This window comes from Bufo bufo, chromosome 2 (assembly GCF_905171765.1).
Source record: "Bufo bufo chromosome 2, aBufBuf1.1, whole genome shotgun sequence".
Lineage (NCBI taxonomy): Eukaryota > Metazoa > Chordata > Amphibia > Anura > Bufonidae > Bufo > Bufo bufo.
In genome coordinates this window covers 351,384,432-351,396,787 of record NC_053390.1, presented here as the reverse complement: position 1 = coordinate 351,396,787, position 12,356 = coordinate 351,384,432, and the positions used below count along the sequence as shown (strand labels likewise).

The window sequence follows — 12,356 nt, the reverse complement described above, 5'->3', positions numbered from 1 at the left end:
TATGCAAATTAACCTGAGATGAGTCCTGTCCCTGATTCATCTCACATACAGGACTCGTCTCAGGTTAATTTGCATATGTATCAAATCGGGTTTTTTTACACAATAAAAGCACACAGAGCTATGGAACTGGGTATTGCGGATGTGCTAGCGGCCATCTAGCAACCCATGTCCTCAGCTCTATATCCAAAATCCCGGTGACAGGTTCCCTTTAACATATCCTAAAGCAGTGATCAGCACTCCAGCTGCTGTGAAACTACAACTCCCAGCATGCACACTTACTTAACTGTTCTTGTAACTCCCAAAGAAGTGAAAGGTGGATTCTGGGAGTTGTAGTTTCAGAACAGTTGGAGCGCCAGAGGTTGCTTATCCCTGCCCTAAAGCCTAAAGATAGTCTACCAGATCATCGGTAACGAGCATTTGTACGAATGCTTATTAGCGGTCATCTGACAGAGTAAAGCCTCATGCAGACGTCCATGGAACACGGTCCGTGAGATACCGGACTGGCATTGCAGGAGCGCACGGCATCATAGCAGCCAATGACGCCGTGCACTCCTGCAATGCCAGTCCGGTATCTCACGGACCGTGTTCCACGGATGTCTGCATGAGGCTTAATACTGCTGCCAATTACCCGATAAATGAGCAAACGCTTGTTTATCGGGCAATGCCAATCTTTCAACAGGTTTAAAAATCTTAATTTCCCAGAGGCAGATCGTGGTGTCTAATCAAGATCTGCTGCTGGCAAACAGTGATGGAATTATGCTGGGTTCACACCTGAGCGTTTTACAGCGCGTTCCTACGCGCTGTAAAACGCTCAACAGGCAAGAACCAATGATCCCCTATGGGCATGGTTCTCACCTGAGCGTTTTACAGCGCGTACGATCGTGCTGTAAAACGCCCTACGCCCCAAGAAGTACAGGAGCTTCTTTGGGGCGTATGGTCGCGCGTTCCCGTACATAGACTTCCGGGAACGCGCGACTATGGGCGTTGCTTGTAGCCGGAGCCGCGTCTGTAAACGTGCGATACAATCGCGCATACAGAGCACTCCTTCGGTACGCTCAAGTGTGAACCCAGCGTTAGTAATCACTCCCCATACTGAGGAGGTAATAGCAGCGTCTCCTCCACTGACGAGCAGGCGATTGCCGGGAAGGAACGCTTCCTTCCCGACAATCACTTGCATAATCTGCCCATGTAAGGCAGCCTTTAACATCCTTGATCCTATTCCTGACCAAGGGTAACTCGGACATGTATGGAAACCACTGCAATATTTGTCGCTTTTTTTATTGCAAAGTTGCCATTAATATGTTTTCTTAGACAAACACGACTAAAATACTATAATGCATTTGTTCATAAGGAGTTAAATGGCTAATTAATAAGATTGTCATGATATCCCTACCTGAAGGGGGGGCTGCAGTATTTAATATTTAATGAACAGCTCCAGAAAAGGTCACGTTGCCCTTTAACAAAAGACAAGGAAAGCATCTGATAGTAGTAAGTGTAGTAAGTGAAATTCTTGTATAAAAACGAGGGATCTGAATAATTTTATAGGTAATTCTAAGAGCAATTTGTTTGCAAAATTGTTTGTTTTCTTCATTACTGTAACATAATAGGAAAGCGTTGCCTGATGTGTCGGATGGCTGTTCTTGGGTTCTGTCCGGTTAGGACTTGTTCACATCTGCATTGGAGGGCTCTGTTCAGGTCAACAACAAAAAAAAAACAAAAAAAAAAAGTTAAGCATGCAGTTTTTTTGGTCCTGTATAAAAGAGATTCCCAAAACAGAAAATGAATGGACTCCATTGTAGTCAGTGGAGTCTGTTCAGCTCCGCTCATCTCAGCTATGTGCCAAATCCTGTAACGGAGCAGAACAATGGAGATGTATAGCGCTGGTGTGAACTCACCCTTACCCGTGCTGCCTTCTTTAGGTTTCATGGTCTTGTCCTGACCTGCTGCCTTCTTTAGGTTTCATGGTCTTGTCCTGACCTGCTGCCTTCTTTAGGATTCATGGTCTTGTCCTGACCTGCTGACATTTCATTTCTTTGCTTGCAAGCCATGCTCTCTGCTCATTTTATCTTTTGTGGCAGACTATACTTCATTTTGGCTTGTCAGCTGGAGCCCGGGGCAGACAACCTTTATATCAGATCTGTGTCCGTGTTGTTTTATTGATGGTTTGTCGAAAAAGAACAAATACGTTTCTAAAAAAATAAAATTCTTTAAAGGGCTTCTGTCACCCCACTAAACATATTATATTTTTTTTGGTTACTTATAATCCCTATACTCGATTTTTTTTAATACATACTGTAATTAATCATTTCGGTTCAGTAGATTATGTTAAAAACGTATTTTTAAAATATGCAAATTACCTTGCTACCAGCAAGTAGGGCGGCTACTTGCTGGTAGCAGCCGCATCCTCCTATCCTAAAGACGCCCCCTCCGCATGTTGATTGACAGGGCCAACGGACGGGATCGTCCTCTGGCTGGTCCTGTCTGCTATCAAGATCTCACGCCTGCGCCGTAACGGTATTCAGTCGGCGCAGGCGCACTGAGAGGAGGACGCTCGCTCGGCCGCTCCATCCTCAATGCGCCTGCGCCGATGACGTCATCAAGTACACCCGGAAGAGATTTATTATTAATAATCGTTGGTGGTATAGTGTTAATAACTGTCATTTTTATAAAATTATTTATTCCCATTTCGTTGGTGGTTTTTGTGGCAGCATGCTTATTACGTACATACTTACCTGATTCGAGCACCCAGCGACGTCACCAGACTCTCCGCCTCCTTCCAGCGATGCCGGCGTCTTCTCTTCCGGGTGTACTTGATGACGTCATCGGCGCAGGGGCATTGAGGATGGAGCGGCCGAGCGAGCGTCCGCCTCTCAGTGCGCCTGCGCCGACTGAAGACAGGTACGGCGCAGGCGCCAGATTTTGAATGCAAACAGGGCCAGCAGAGAAAGATCCCGTCCGCTGGCCCTGTCAATCAACATGCGGAGGGGGCGTCTTTAGGATAGGAGGATGCGGCTGCTACCAGCAAGCAGCCGCCCTACTTGCTGGTAGCAAGGTAATTTGCATATTTAAAAAATACGTTTTTAACATAATCTACTGAACCGAAATGATTAATTACAGTATGTATGCATAAATCGCAGTATAGGGATTATAACTAACCAAAAAAAAAAAAAAACTGTTTAGTGGGGTGACAGAAGCCCTTTAAGGGGTTTTCCAGAATTTTGATATTGATGGCCTGTCCTCAGAAGTTTCTGTTCTGAAAATGAATCACAGTGATCCCTCAGGATACAATGGCCTCAGAATACAATATTTTCAACATACAATGGTCTTTTCTGACCCATCGTAAGTTGAAACCAGACTCAACATACAATGTCTCAGACTCAGAGCCAACCAATCCAGGTCACTTCCGTGGTACAATAGCTGGATTAGTTGGCTAGTTAGCAGCTATTCCTGACTGTTATATGTGAGGACTTGTCTAGTTATCTGCTTATTTTTCTTATATATTAATTTTCTCTTATCCTGGATGACATTTTGGGGCTTTGGAACCAATTATTCAACTTACAATGGTTTCAACATACAATGGTCGTCCTGGAACCAATTAATATTATATATTGAGGGACCACTCTACATTCACCTGAAACAAACAGTGGTTCATGTTGTGGTGAACTTGAGACATTTGAAGTTTCACCAGTCAAAATAATCTTTTTACCCATTTTCATATTAAAGGGGTTTTCGGGGATTTAAATATTAATGACCCGTCCTCAGGATAGGTCATCAATAGAGTAGAGCGAAGTTCAGGTTATGAAATTCGTTCACGTTTCGTTTGGTGGTAAAAGCAGAATTACGTTATAGATTCCGTTACCACGGACCATAATGCAATTCTATAACGGAATGCCTTTAGAGTACTCCCCTGCATAACAAAAATGGGACGGATCCGTTTTGCAGCCCATAGACTTCTATTATGACGGAATGAATAACGGAATGCCTTTAGAGGCATTCCGTCATAGAATTGCGTTATGGTCCATGGTAACGGGATCCATAACGCAATTCTGCTTTTACCACCAAACAAAGAGTGAACGAATTTAAAAATATGAATTTCGCTCATCTCTAGTCATCAATATTAGATCAATACCGTCTCCCAAAACCCCTAATAATAAGCTGTTTGAAAAGACTGTAACTTGAGACTAATGTCCATCGATCATATGGCTTTTGTGCTGCTCAGTCCCATTTCATATCCAATGAATGCCATTTTTAGCAGTTTTCTCCTTTGCATGCTGCATCTCTAAGGCTTCTTTCAAACTAGCGTTTTAGTTTTCCGGTATTGAGATCCATCATAGAGGCTCAATCAGTGCTCCAGACTAAAAAAAATACCTAGTAGCCATTGGCTCCTGAACTGAAAAATTTAGTTAAGTTAAATTTTTAGTCGCCAAATCTAAACCGAATCAAAATTTTGGTATCGTGACAACGCTACGCCGATCAGATCGGCGTAGGGTTGTTTCGATACCAAAATTTTGATTCGCTTTCGTCACCATAAAAAAGTATTGCGATACTTAATACCAAGCAAAAAAAAAAAAAAAACACCAAAAAAAGCCGCGTGCAATTTATGAAACGTTCGGCCCATAATAGAACAGTCCTACCCTTTTTTTTGGGGTGACAAGGTGACAAAAAAATGGCGAATCGCATGTTTTTTATTTATTTATTTCTGTTACGGCGCTTACCCGCATAGTAGATATTTTTTAATAATTTAATAGTTTGGACTTTTCGGACGCAGCGCTATGTACAATGTTTATTTATTGTTTATATATTTTATATGTAAAATTGGGAAAGGGGGGATTTAAACTTAATATTTTAGGGTACTTTCACACTAGAGTTTTTCATTTCCGGCATAGAGTTCCGTCCTAGGGGCTCTATACCGGAGAAGAACTGATCAGGCATATCCCCAGGCATTCTGAATGGAGAGTAATCCGTTCGGGAGGAATCAGGATGTCTTCAGTTCAGTCATTTTGACTGATCAGGCAAAAGATAAAACCGTAGCATGCTACGGTTTTATCTCCGGCGAAAAAAACTGAAGACTTGCCTGAATGCCGGATCCGGCATTTTTCCCCATAGGAATGTATTAGTGCCGGGTCCGGCATTCAAAATACCGGAATGCCGGAAACGTCCTTCCGGTCTGCGCATGCGCAGACCGGTAAAAATGTGTAAAGAGATACAAGACTGATCCGTCTGTCCGTATGACAAGCGGAGAGATGGATTCGTTCTTGCAATGTATTTGTGAGATGGATCCGCATACGGATGCGTCTCACAAATGCTTTCAGTCACATCCAGATAGGCGGATCCGGCAGGCAGTTCTGACGACTGAACTGCCCGCTGGATCACACTGCCGCAAGTGTGAAAGTAGCCTTAGTGTTTGTGTTTATTTATTTTTTTTACTTACTATTAGCCCCCTTAGGGGCTGGAACCCTTGTCCTATTCACCCTTAGGCCCCTTTCACACGGGCGAGTTTTCCGCGCTGGTGCAATGCGTGAGGTGTACGCATTGCACCCGCACTGAATCCGGACCCATTCACTTCTATGGGGCTGTGCACATGAGCGGTGATTTTCACGCATCACTTGTGAGTTGCGTGAAAATCGCAGCATGCTCTATGTTGTGCGTTTTTCACGCAAAGCAGGCCCATAGAAGTTAATGGGGCTGCGTGAAAATCGCAAGCAAGTGCGGATGCGGTGCGATTTTCACGCATGGTTGCTAGGATGAAAGTCTATTCACTGTATTATTTTCCCTTATAACATGGTTATAAGGGAAAATAAGGAATGCTATTAATACAGAATGCTTAGTAGAAGGTCAATTGAGGGTTAAAAAATAAAAAAATGAACTCCCCTCCACCAATTGATCGCGTAGCTGCCGGTCTCCTGTTCTTTCTTCAGTACCTGTCAAAGGACCTGTGGTGACATCACTGTGCTCATCACATGGTACATCACATGATCCATCACCATGGTAATGGACCATGTGATGAGCTCAGTGACGTCATCACAGGTCCTTTGACAGGTCCTGAAGAAAGAACAGGAGACCGGCAGCTACGCGATCAATTGGAGGAGGTGAGTTAATTTTTTTAAATTTTTTTAACCCTCATTGGCACTGCGCCACAAATGTTTATTATACTAGGGTGTTGGGGGCGCACTGCGCCACCAATGAAGATAACTGACCTGTTAATACAAATACAGGAATCAAATAGCCGGCACCCGACGTCTATGACAGGGAGCTGCCGTCCGCTGCAGTTAACCCCTCAGGTACCGCACCTGAAGGGTTAACTGCCGCTGATTGCAGCTCCCTGTCATAGAGGTTGGGTGCCGGCTATTTGATTCCGGCACCCGCCTTCTGTATTTGTATTAAAGGGTTTCTATCACTTTGTATCACATAATTAGCTGTCAGACACTAGCGATCTGCTAGTGTCTGCTCTGGCCAACCATCCTACTATAATCGCTTGTGGGGCAGCGGTTTTGCTAAAAAACGAACTTTTATAAATATGCTAATGAGCCTCTGGGTGCTATGTGGGCGTCATTAGCACCTAGAGGCTCCGTCTACCTTCATAAACAGCCGCCGCCCAGCGCGTCCCTCCAGCCCACCCATGTCCTCCTCCGTGTGACGCAGCGGACGTGCATGCGCCGTGCGCGGCTGTATTCGGCGCATGCGCATTGAATGTCTGACCGCTCCCAGCTCAGACATCTCAAATGCGCCGAATACAGCCGCGCACGGCGCATGCGCTAGAATTCGTCCGCTGCGTCACACGGAGGAGGACATGGGCGGGCTGGAGGGACGGGCTGGGCGGCGGCTGTTTATGAAGGTAGACGGAGCCTCTAGGTGCTAATGACGCCCACAAAGCACCCAGAGGCTCATTAGCATATTTATAAAAGTTTGTTTTTTAGCAAAACCGTTGCCCCACAAGTGATTATAGTAGGATAGTTGGCCAGAGCAGACACTAGCAGATCGCTAGTGTCTGACAGCTAATTATGTGATACAAAGTGATAGAAACCCTTTAACAGGTCAGTTATCTTCATTGGTGGCGGAGTGGCCACAGCCCCTCCCCTCCTCCTCCTGTCTCTCTTCTTATTGGCGGCGGGGAGGGAGAGACTCCTCCACTGCGCTGCTGAGAACATCGGCGGCGGGGCAGAGAACTATCATCTCCTGTGCCCGCCGCTGTATTCAACTGCAGAGCTGCGGCGGGTCTAGTCGCAAATGGCGACAAGACTAAAAAGTCTTGTCGCCATTTGTAAATTCTAAGTCGCATTGGCGACCATTTTGGTCGCCATATGGAGCCCTGGAATCAATACTGTAAAAAAACTCTTCAGTTTTGTCCCTATTCATTGTCAATGGGGACAAAACTGAACTGAACAGAACGGAATGCTCCAAAATGCATTCAGTTCCGTTTAGTTCCATTCCCAGACCGGAGAACAAACCGCAACATGTTGTAGTTTGCTTTCCGTCCTGACACAATCTGACACATACGGATCCGTCCCCCATTGACTTTCATTGGAGTTTATGACAATCCTTCTTGGCAATGTTAAAGATAATACAACCGGATCCGTTTATAACGGATCCGGTTGTATTATCAGTAACGGGAGTGTTTTTGCTAAGCCCTGCCGGATCCAGTTAAAACGCTAGTGTGAAAGTAGCCTAAGATTGTGTTTTGTCTATAGTTCTAATCAGTACAGGAATACAAGTATTTCCAAAGTGTTTACTTCCTTTTTTAACTGTAATATCTCTTATTATTATGTTTTTATTGGCTTTATCTCACAACCTTGCGAAAAATGTTGAATAATGAAATTAGCGTACTATAAAGAGCACTTGACATTTTGAAATGTTATATGTGCCTTTCATTCCTCTTATGGGAGTCCAAGCATCTGCAGGGTACTGTTATTGTTTAGGAAGAAATGTCCAACTGAGCGCAGTTGCTCTAATGAAGACTGGGAAGAGGCATTAAGATCCTTTGCCAGTATTAAATGGAGTAGTATTTTTTTTTTACGTCAGCTACATGTTGACATTTAGTGAACCTGAGACGAGAGCTTGGAAAATAGGTTACCTACATATCACTCGTAGCAGTGAAGTGCACTTACCCGAACACTCTGCACTTACCGAACTGAGAAAAGGTGTAGTGTACGTACTATATCGAACAGAATCACCGAGATGGAAGAAATGAGCTTAGTTAGCAAATATGCAGACATCATTCATAAATAAATGAATAGAAATACTGCACATTGCCAAATTCAGCCAGGTAGCTGGTGCACCTAGAATGTTCCGACTACTAAAAGCAAATCACAGGGGTTCCTATGATGATCAAGCTGGCCCCCAAAGTGTTCAGTAGTTTGTCCACCCCTGATACTTAGGTGATGCTATACAGTCAAAAGGATTTTCCAAGATTTTATAACTGGTGACCTATCCTCTGGATCAGTATCTGAATGGTGGAGGTCCAGCACCCGAGACACCCGCCAATCACCTGTTTGAGAAGGCACCAGTGCTCTTGTGAGTGCCACAGCCTTCTCCGTGCTCACCAAACACAGTGCTGTACATTGTACAGTGGCTTTGCTTGGTATCGCGCTCAGCCCCATTCATTTGAATGGGGCTGAGCGGCGTCTAGACCACGTGACCGATGAACGTGTCGTCACTGGCCTACGAAAAGCTGAGAGAAGGCCTCGGCACTACTGCGAGCGTCTGTGCCTTCTCAAACAGCTGATCAGTGGGGGTCCCAGGTCCAATAAGTCTCGGAAAACCCTTTAAATGTCTTCTAAATATTGCATAAGATGGAGAACAAGAGCTTCATGAAAAACATGTTCAATCATTGAAACATATAAGAAGAGTAGGGGGTCAGTTTTGTCAGAGTGGGGGTCAGTTTTGTGATTCCCTGATTGCTAGAATACTGAGGCATGTGTCCTTTCAGTTTTTAATCAGGGGTTCTCTGGATCCTCTAGCTATGGGGATGGCACTGCTTTTAATTTTGTAATGCTATTTAGCACCATTAAAACATGCCAAAAGGAGAATGCTAAGCAGAGCACCAGCAAGTTGGCATGTCCGCACTGCGCTTAAAATCCACAGCAATTTACAGTACAGTTTTAAAAACCCCATCCACATGCAGTGGGTAAAAGTCAAGCAGAATTGAGGGCATGCTGTGCCTATTTGGCTGGAGTGAAGGGTGTTTGGACATTGGGGGAGATTTATCAAAACTGGTGTAAAGTAAAACTGGCTTAGTTGGCCATAGCAACCATTCAGATTCCACCTTTCATTTTTCAGAACACCTTTGGAAAATGAAAGGTAGAATCTGATTCTTTGCTATGGACATCTAAACCAGTTTTCCATATACCGTATATATACAGTGCTGCCCATAATTATTCATACCACTGGCAAATTTTGACTTAGTTACTTTTATTCAACCAGCAAGTAATTTTTTGACGGGAAATGACATAGGTGTCTCCCAAAAGATAATAAGACGATGTACAAGAGCAATTATTGTGGGAAAAAAAAAACATTTCTCAGCTTTTATTTACATTTGAGCAAAAAGTATCCAGTCCAAAATTATTCATACCCTTCTCAATAATCAATAGAAAAGCCTTTATTGGCTATTACAGCGATCAAACGCTTCCTATAATTGCAGACCAGCTTTTTGCATGTCTCCACAGGTATTTTTGCCTATTCATCTTTAGCAATGAGCTCCAAATCTTTCAGGTTGGAGGGTCTTCTATCCATCACCCTGATCTTTAGCTCCCTCCACAGATTCTCAATTGGATTCAAGTCTGGACTCTGGTTGGGCCACTCCAAAACGTTAATGTTGTTGTCTGCCAACCATTTCTTCACCACTTTTGCTGTGTGTTTTGGGTCATTGTCATGCTGAAATGTCCACTGGTGCCCAAGGCCAAGTTTCTCTGCAGACTGCCTGATGTTGTCGTTGAGAATCCTCATGTATTGCTCTTTTTTCATGGTGCCGTTTACTGTGATTAGGTTCCCTGGTCCATTGGCTGAAAACCCCCCCCAAAGCATTAGGTTCCCACCACCATGTTTGACAGTGGGGATGGTGTTCTTTGGGTTGAAGGCTTCTCCTTTTTTACGCCAAATGAAGGAAGCATCATTGTGACCAAACAATTAAATTTTTGTTTCATCTAACCATAACACAGAAGACCAGAAGTCGTCTTCTTTGTCCAGATGAGCTTTTGCAAAGGCCAAGAGAGCTTTTGTGTGCCTTATCTGGAGATGTGCGTCCTCCTTGGTCTGCATCCCTGGAGCCCAGCAGTGTCCGTTCGATTGTCTGCCTTGATACATTGCCAACAGCAGAGCCCAGATTCACCAGGATAGCCTTGGTGGTGATCCTTAAATTATTTTTCGCCTCTGTAACTATCCTCCTGGCCAGCACAGGTGTCACTTTTGGCTTCCGACCATGTCCTCTGAGATTTTCCACAGTGCAGAACATCTTGTATTTTTTTTTTTATAATACTTTGCACTGTAGCCACTGGAACTCAAAAACATTTAGAAATGGCCTTGTAGCCCTTTCCTGACTTGTGAGCAGCCACAATGCGCAGCCGCAGGTCCTCACTGAGCTTCTTTGTCTTAGCCATGACTGTCCACAAACCAACTGCAGAGAGCTGCTGTTTTTCACCTGTTGAGTTGATTAAAACACCTGTTCCCAATTAATCAGGGTAATTAGGATGCTTTAGAACAGCTTGGACTATTTGGAATGGTATAGAAATTTTGATTTTCCCACAGACTGTGACAGTTTGTGAAGGGTATGAATAATTTTGGACTGGACACTATTTGCTCAAATGTAAATAAAAGCTGAGAAATGTTTTTTTCCCACAATAATGCCTCTTGTACATCGTCTTATTATCTTTTGGGAGACACCTATGTCATTTCCCGTCAAAAAATTACTTGCTGGTTGAATAAAAGTAACTTTAAGTCAAAGTTTGCCAGGGGTATGAATAATTATGGGCAGCACTGTGTGTGTGTGTATGTGTATGTATATGTGTATATATATATATATATATATATATATATATATATATATATATATAATTTTATTATTGTAATAGCTTTCATGCCTTTTTTATTGACTCTAGGAAGTGTGTAGGTAAATGAATGAATAATCCATTCAGTATTCCTGCAGCTCAACACCATAAAATAAACACACCGAAGAATTAAGTCATAAAACATAACTGAGATTGATTTTGGAATCTCTTTTTGTAGGTAATTCTGTCTGGAATTATAGGACTAACTACATGGAAGAAGCCCATGGTCCTTCTGGTAAGTGAAAAATACCACTGGGTGAGATAACTGGGTACAACATTTATGACCTGTCCTCAGAATAGGTAATCAATATCTGATCGGCGAGGAACCAGTCGGCTGTTTTCACTGGAGAGCTGTGGCCTCCTTGTAGCATACCATGCACAGCACCCTACATTGTATAGTGGCTGCACTTGGTATTACAGCTCAGGCCCATTCACTCAGGCCATGTAACTGATGTACGAGGCGTCACTGTCCTTGGAAGAGGCCACATCACTCACCGGCTTATTCAGCTGGTCGGTGGTGGTGCTAGGAGTGAGACCCCTGATGATCTGGTATTGATGATCTATCCTGAGCATAGGTTATCAGAATTTAATCCTGGAAAACTCTGTTAACCAATGTGAAACAGATTTGGATAATGTTCTTTTGATGCATCTGTGGAAAATCTCAGAAAAATAAATATATAAATTAGAGGGGTTGTCTGATGCCCTGATTTGATTTGGGGGGGGGGGGGGGGGGGGGGGGGTGGTGACCTGATTTTTCTTAAAGATCAGGTTGTGCATAAAGGTATATACTTTAAAAACCTGCTTGAAGGATATTTCTTCTGTATTTTGGAGGTACAATGTCTTGATCAGGCACTTCATTGGCACGTATATTGTAGAGAACAGAAGCTACAAGAGGCAATTTCAGTTAAAGAAGCAAAGTTCACAATCTCAGTTGAATTTTTCATGGCCTAAGTTTGCAGGACCATGTCTCCTAAGAGAACACATAGACAAAATGTATCTGATGTATATGGACTTTTCTTACTTTATGGATAATGGGGAATAATTAGACGTTTGTGGCATGTATAAATGATTCTAAATCTCCTTAACCTGGATCAAATCAAGAATGTAGATAATACATTTACTGAAAAATAAAATTAATGCACCCAGCAATTCACTAAGAAGGAATTGTTGGAATTTAATCAGACTTTTCTGTGTGTGAATGTAATGATTATATATGTATATATGATGATATACAGTGCTTTGAAAATGTTTTCATGCCCTCTGAACTTTTCCACATTTTTTTCATGTTACACCCACAAACTTAACCCCTTAAGGACA

General features: G+C 43.2%; 1 protein-coding gene across 1 annotated transcript in view; it reads left to right on the top strand.

Annotated features, from left to right (window-relative positions):
* The window catches only part of FAM189A2 (family with sequence similarity 189 member A2), a 98,074-nt gene that overhangs the window by 28,532 nt on the left and 57,186 nt on the right, over positions 1–12,356 (top strand). Inside the window, exon 2 of the mRNA XM_040417092.1 lies at positions 11,218–11,274. Within this exon, the coding sequence (XP_040273026.1) occupies positions 11,218–11,274 (57 nt within the window). The remainder of the gene's footprint in view (positions 1–11,217; positions 11,275–12,356) is intronic.